Source organism: Macaca thibetana, chromosome 10 (assembly GCF_024542745.1).
Source record: "Macaca thibetana thibetana isolate TM-01 chromosome 10, ASM2454274v1, whole genome shotgun sequence".
Taxonomy (NCBI): Eukaryota; Metazoa; Chordata; class Mammalia; order Primates; family Cercopithecidae; genus Macaca; species Macaca thibetana.
In genome coordinates this window covers 20,465,098-20,471,759 of record NC_065587.1, presented here as the reverse complement: position 1 = coordinate 20,471,759, position 6,662 = coordinate 20,465,098, and the positions used below count along the sequence as shown (strand labels likewise).

General features: G+C 55.9%; 2 protein-coding genes across 3 annotated transcripts in view; one reads left to right on the top strand and one right to left on the bottom strand.

The window, feature by feature from the left end:
* TBC1D10A (TBC1 domain family member 10A) overlaps positions 1–6,662 on the bottom strand; it is a 139,871-nt gene that overhangs the window by 131,946 nt on the left and 1,263 nt on the right. The window lies entirely within an intron of this gene.
* On the top strand, positions 26–4,976 carry MTFP1 (mitochondrial fission process 1). 2 transcript variants are annotated; one of them, XM_050806769.1, is made up of 4 exons: positions 26–1,899; positions 2,671–2,798; positions 3,125–3,357; positions 4,388–4,976. In XM_050806769.1, the coding sequence occupies exons 1-4, from the start codon at positions 1,833–1,835 to the stop codon at positions 4,458–4,460; spliced, it is 501 nt and encodes a 166-aa protein (XP_050662726.1). In that variant the 5' UTR covers positions 26–1,832; the 3' UTR covers positions 4,461–4,976. The 2 variants fall into 2 exon arrangements, with proteins under 2 accessions (XP_050662726.1, XP_050662727.1); XM_050806770.1 differs by lacking the exon at positions 3,125–3,357.

The window sequence follows — 6,662 nt, the reverse complement described above, 5'->3', positions numbered from 1 at the left end:
CAGTTGGTGGGGTGTCTTCCGCCATCTTTGATCAGGGCACTAAGAATGCTCCTGATCGTCTTCACAATGAGGGCGGAGGCCCCGCCCCGCCAGCTGCTCAGTACGTGCCGCGTAGCCCGTGCGAGCCAAGTGTGAGTCGGGGCAAGCGCCTGCGGGGCTAGCAGTGGGCCGAGAGTGAGAGGGCGGCGGAGGAGCAGCGATCACGTGGTTTTAGGGACTGTCTAATAATTCCACGCCAGCATTGCCGGTGTTTCAAGGGGCTGGGGACCGCTGAGTTCGCCACCAACTTTTCTCCGACGAACTACCCTTCCCAACCTACAAGCCCAGTTCCGCTTGAGGTAACTGCTGACGAGACTGTCTTATACAGCCCTACAAGACAGAGGCGCCTGGGGCTGAAAGCGGGGGGCCACAATAGGGAGCCAGTGTTATTCATTTTCCCTACCTTTGATGAAAATAAGAACTAATTCTTAATGAGGCCTACTGGGTATCACGCGATACCCGGTAACCCTGTGCTTACTATTATACTTTGGTTTGTTGCAAAGATTAAAGGAAATAAGCCGTGCAAAGCGCTTAAGAGCTTGGTATAAGTAAGTGCTCGTCAATGTTGGCTACTCTTATTTTTTGCAGACGTGGGAACTGGGGCTCAGGGAGGCTAACAGCCAGTAGGCGGCACAGCTAGGATTTGAACCCAGGATTTTCTCCAACGCCGCTCAATTATACCCGCCAAGGAGTCACAGAGACTTAGTGAAATATACACATTGCTCACCTGGGTAAACTGAGGTCCACCAGGGGAAGGCTTCCTCCTGTTGTAATCACTAACCCCAACTCTGTCTCCCTTGCCCGATTCATTCATTCGTTCATTCGTTCAACACCCTGTCCCCAAGAGGCTCAGTCTGGGGACATACTGATCCAGTTAGATGCGAGTGCTTCCTAGTTATACATGGCGCCTGCTGAGAAGGCACTTCAGAGTCCAGGCACCCACCTTCCAGGCGCTTACCGTTCACTCCTCTAGCCTCATTTAGAGCTCACATTAAGAGCACGGGATCTGGATCCATACTGTTTGGATTCAAATCCCAATTTCACCACTTGGCAGCTGTGTGTTCTGGGAAAATGACCCACCTTCTCTGTGCCTCCATTTTCTCACCTGTAAAACGGAGTCCCAGGCTGGTGGGAGGGTTTAAGGTGTAAGCCATGGAGAGCCCTTTAGCGAACATCCAGACTGGCAATAAACTCAATAAATGGTGACTTATAATTAATTCCTCGGAAGCATCCTAGGGAGTGGACACTATTGTGTTCCCCATTTTAAATATTACTTTTTTTTTTTTAAGTAGAGACGAGGTCTCGCTATGTTGTCCAGGCTGTTCTTGAACCCTTGGATTCAAGCGATCTTCCCGCCTCCGGCCTCCCAAAGTGCTGGGATCACAGACGTGAGCCAACGGGCCCAGTCTGTGTCCCTCCCTCGTTTTTACAAATGAATAAAGAGCGGCTGGAGAAGCAGACTCTTGCCCGAGGTCACCAGCTTTGCAGTGTAGCATCCCCCGATTTGATCTCCTGTCTCTTTGGCTCCAAAACCTACACTCAGTCCTGGGGGCGGTTAGCGGCAACCGCTCAGAGAAAGCGTGACGAAAACCAATCTGTAAAACCCTAGCCTGGGAGAGGGGCTTCGGTGCGCGGGGGAATTTGCAGACGCTCCCTGCTGGCGGAGATTTCTTGAACTGTCCTTCGGCGCGGGACTTTCGGCGGGTCCCGGCCGGGCCGACCAGAGTGCCTGCGGCGGAGACTGCAGTGGAGCCAGTACAGGCTACAGTGGCCTAGGCTGTGGCGGGAGAGTCATGTCAGAGCCGCAGCCGCGGGGCGCAGAGCGCGATCTCTACCGGGACACGTGGGTGCGATACCTGGGTGAGCGCGGGGCGACTGGCGCGGCGACCCCACCACCACTGGACTGGGGAAGCAGGGGTCGCCGGACGCCGGCCCGGGGCCTAGAGGAGGCGGGAGGTTCTTAGTTCTCATTCTGCTTTTGGGCCGGAGACTGGGCTCAGATAGGGCTAGGGACTTGCCCAAGGTCACACTACCCTGGTGGGCCGCCCAGGGCGGAAGCTCGCATGGGGTGAGCGGGCTGCCAGCTCTGGCATGCGCTCTGGCTGGCTGTGGAGTTGAGATCTCCACGCCCATTTAGGTCCTGACACGCACTGATTCTGTCTGAACCTCAGTTTCCTCCTCGGCAAAAAACAAAAAACAAAACCAAAAACAAACCAGATGCACACGAGGGCCTCTGTCATTGAGTGGTGGTTGCGAGGGTGGAATGGGATAAAGCGCAGAAAGGCCTGGCACTTGGCGAGCGTCCAGTCAGTGGCGCTGCCCTCGATCACTGTGCCCCTCTGGGTGCCTGTCACCTCATTAGCGCAGTTACTCCTGGGACCAAGACCAGGAAATCTAACCAACAAGCAATGGTAATGGTGACTCTGTGCTCAGCCCGCCCTCAGTGGCCTGAGTCCGAGGTGGGTATCATAGCACCAGTTTACATCTTGGAAAGGCAGGCTCAGAGAGGTAAAGTCACTTGCCTAAGGTCACCCAGGGACTGCTTAGCTGGCTAGGATGAGAACCAGCCTGCTCCAGCGCCCCCTTGTGGAACAGTTCGTGAACCTAGGAATTAAATGTTCCCTCCCCCAGGCTATGCCAATGAGGTGGGCGAGGCTTTCCGCTCTCTTGTGCCAGCGGCGGTGGTGTGGCTGAGCTATGGCGTGGCCAGCTCCTACGTGCTGGCGGATGCCATTGACAAAGGCAAGAAGGCTGGAGAGGTGAGTGTTAGCCTATTTTCCAACTCCCCACCCCAGCTCTCTTCCTGTGTGGTTCAGTCCGCAGCCTTGCATGTGATAAAGTCCCTGTGGGACACTCCGGTGCCTACAACCTTGCCTAGTGCAGTCCACAGACAGTCCTGTTTGTAGGACAGTGTACCCCCGCCCCCACACTCTCACTCCCAGACCTGGATGTGGCAGACTGTACCCCACTCCTGGGTGTGGACAAGTCCACTGGCCACTTGCCCCCCCAGGTCTAGCCTCATGCCCCTTGTTGCAGGATTTCCTGCCTCTGCCCCAGCTGGATTAAGTGTCTCTACGCCCACCAGGTACCGAGCCCCGAAGCAGGCCGCAGCGCCAGGGTGACCGTGGCTGTGGTGGACACCTTTGTATGGCAGGCTCTGGCCTCTGTGGCCATTCCGGGCTTCACCATCAACCGCGTGTGTGCCGCCTCTCTCTATGTCCTGGGCACTGCCACCCGCTGGCCCCTGGCTGTCCGCAAGTGGAGCACCACTGCGCTTGGGCTGTTGACCATCCCCGTCATTATCCACCCCATTGACAGGTGGGTGCCTTCCTGGCCTCAGGGATCATCCACTCTCCAGGTAGAGCTACCCTCTGCGAAGTGTGGGTCATGCCCACTTTGCTGGAACAATAGCAGGGACAAGGCTGGCACTTGGCTCCTGGGGTAGAAAGGACAGCCTGTACCCTTGTCATATGGTCTGGCAGGTACTTTAGCAATAAAAGAAGAGGGGTGCCTCGAGGGTATGGGACACAGGACAAGTAAATTCCCAGAAAGAAAGCCTAGTGTTACAAAACAACCAGAGGGAGGCAGGAGCAGGTGCACCCTGGAGGGGATGCATTTTGGGAGGTATTGGTGACAGAAGCCTAACTCAAACTGAAAGTTTGAATAAAATGGAGTAAAAGTCCAGGTTTGTGTTGCATTTAGGCATGGCTGGATCTAGGTACCCAAATGATATCATTAAGGGTCTGCGTCTCCCCATCCTGCTGCCTTTCTCCCCACCCCACCCTACTTCTTGCTGGCTTCACCTGCTTTCTCCTTGTGGGAGCAGAAATGGCCCTAGCAGCTCCCAACTTCTATCCCACCAGCTTAGCCTCCCCCAGCAGAAGCTTTTAAATAGTAACAACAAAAATCCCAAGTAAGGGTGTCGGTGGTCCATTCTGGACTGCATGCCCACCCTATGAGCCAGTTTCCCTTTGTTGATTGGCCAGACTTGGGTCACATGCTTGGTCTTAGAACCAGAGATGGGCTCAACCCAACCAGACCAACGTAAGAATGAGAGGAGGAGTCTTTCTCCAGAAGAAGATAGCTGACCCTGAGGCCCTGAGCAAGTCTTTTACCCAGTGCCTCAATTTCCTCCTGAATAAAGAAGAGGATGTCTTCTATTCTGAGAATTTGAGTCTAGCTTCCCCAAGTAACCCAAGGTGGGAGGATCAGGATAAGGGTGGGTCTCTGCCTGTATGGCATTTGTATCCTGAATCTAAGCATCTCTTTCCCTAACCCTGGCCTTCTGCCTTCTGTTCCCTCATGAACACCCTTGGGCACCTGCTCACCACCATCTCACTCCCTACAGGTCAGTGGATTTCCTCCTGGACTCCAGCCTGCGCAAGCTCTACCCGTCAGTCAGGAAGCCCAGCTCCTCCTGATCACACGCTGGTACCTGGCCTGTGCATCAGCCTCCTGCTTCATGTCAACCTCCCACTCCTGCCAGGGGATGTGGACACCTGGTTCCCTGGGGTCCAAAGACCCTGGCACCTGAGTGGGTTTGAGCCGGACAGAAGCTTAGAGACAAAGGCTTCAAGAAGCAGTGGCTGCAGAGTCACAGACGGGCGGGCCCTGAACCCTGTCTGCTTCCCCTTAATCCATGAGGCTGAGTGGAAGTGGACCCTGGGTGGGCCCAGCCCTGTCTTTTTCAGGAAAATTACATCCTCCCATGGAGGATGAGAGACTGAGGCTCAGGGAGGGCAAGGAATAGGCCCAAGATCACTTGGCAAGCTGGGAACCCAGGACTCCCAGGTGCTTGACAAAGTCACCCCACGGTGGCACGGCTGAACAAGGAGCGGCAGACAACTCAGGGAGAAACTCAGGAGTGCAGTACCAGGGACACCTCAGGACAGATTCTCTGGCCAGGCCCTTCCCTGACCCAATAAATCCTGACAAGGCTGTTGTGTCTTCATTTCTGTTTGGGATGAGCAAGGATGTGGTGGTGGGGAGGAGGGATGGGTAGCAGCCTCCCGCCCATCAGTGCTTCCCTGCAGGTACCTGGTGTCCCACATTGGTGCTGCCAGCCTCCTTTGGGGTAGGCATTAGCCTTTACTTACTTTTAATAGAGATGGGGTCTCCCTATGTTGCCCAGGCTGGCCTTGAATGCCTAGGCTCAAACAATCCTCCCACCTCAGTGGGATTATAGGAAATGAGCTGGGATTATAGGAATGAGCCACTGCACTCAGCCTGGCATTGCCCTCTTGTTGCAAGCCTTCTAAAGCACCGACCCCTCTGGGAGGGGACCCTGTTAGGCAGATACCATCTGAGCCTGAAGGTGCCCAAGATGGTAGTGGCAGCCCTATATGAGGGTCACATGAGACCTCCTCATGAGGGGACTCAGCAGCCTGCAGAGAAGGAAGTGACCAGGGGGCTTCTTAGAATCAGGGAATGGCCTGTTTTCCTTGTGGCTTCCCCTGAGCTGCTGGGCTCGATCCTGGGCCAGCTCCCTCAACAGCTCAGAGAGAGAGGTGGGAGCACAGGGCCAAAGCACACCTGGGCCCCTCAGCCCTGCCCCAAGCCCCAAATCAGCTCCTGCCAAGACCCTGGCCCCACCCCTCGCAGCCCAGGTGCAGTCAGGTAGGCCGACCCTGCCCTGGTGGGACTTGCCTGCACCTGGGCTGGGACTTAAAGGGGCTGCAGGGCTGGGTGGGGGTGCTGCCAGCAAGACAGGATGGGGGCTCCGGGGTGGTGGTCCCTGCTGCTCTGGGAGTATCCATGGCTACAGGATGAGTGTGATGTGGGGTGAGCCTTTCTCTGCTACTCTTACCATCCCACACTGGCAAGGTCCCCTTCCCAAGCCCCTATGGCCTCTGCCCAGTCACCTGCCGCTCCCTCCCAGCTCCCTTAAAGGTTCTAAGCCCCGCCTCGTTCTCTAGCCCCCCCTCCCCACCCCCCATTCCCTGTCTGAGCTGGCAGTCACATCCTTCTCCAGTCCAACATTTTCCCAGCTCATCTCCCCCGGCACTCCCAGCCCCAGGCGGGGCACGTTCACACCTGCATCCCTGTGACATCTCCTGGCATCTACCACCAATTCCTTGCTCACTCACTCTCCACCTTCCAGTCTGCAGACTCTCCCTAAAGCTGGGAGCTGCCCAGGCCACATGCAGGCTTTGTGCTCATGGGCACAGCCTAAGCGCCCAGCCTTGTCCTCCCCATCACCTGCCCTCCTGTGCCTCTATGCCTTTCCTCACAACACACTGTTCCTCAGCTGCAAATCCTTTCCCTCTTGGCCAGCTAGCAGCATCCTTCTGAACCAGCTCCAGGGCCCCTTCTGTTGTTGCCGCTTACTATGCCCTACTGTGGACCCCCTCTGCCCTTGACTGCCCCACTGGTGATGCCTTGTAAGGAACTACTGGGGCGCAGGTTTGCAGATGCCTGGCACATAGTAGGTGCTCACATAAGGGGCTTTCAGGCACTCCCAGGCCAGGCTGATGGGGATGAGGTCGGTGGACATCCTGTCTGTAGGGGGAAACACCACCATCCCTACAACACCCCAACATTTTACCCTGCTCCATTATTATTATTATTATTATTATTATTATTTGAGACCGAGTCTGTCACCCAGGCTGAAGTGCAGTGGCACA

Excerpts from the sequence above, each read along its gene's own strand:
- MTFP1 (XM_050806769.1), top strand. The coding sequence starts at position 1,833 with ATGTCAGAGCCGCAGCCGCGGGGCGCAGAGCGCGATCTCTACCGGGAC. Across the intron at positions 1,900-2,670 it reads CACGTGGGTGCGATACCTGG|GCTATGCCAATGAGGTGGGC; the intron begins GTGAGCGCGGGG and ends TCCCTCCCCCAG. Across the intron at positions 2,799-3,124 it reads AAGGCAAGAAGGCTGGAGAG|GTACCGAGCCCCGAAGCAGG; the intron begins GTGAGTGTTAGC and ends TACGCCCACCAG.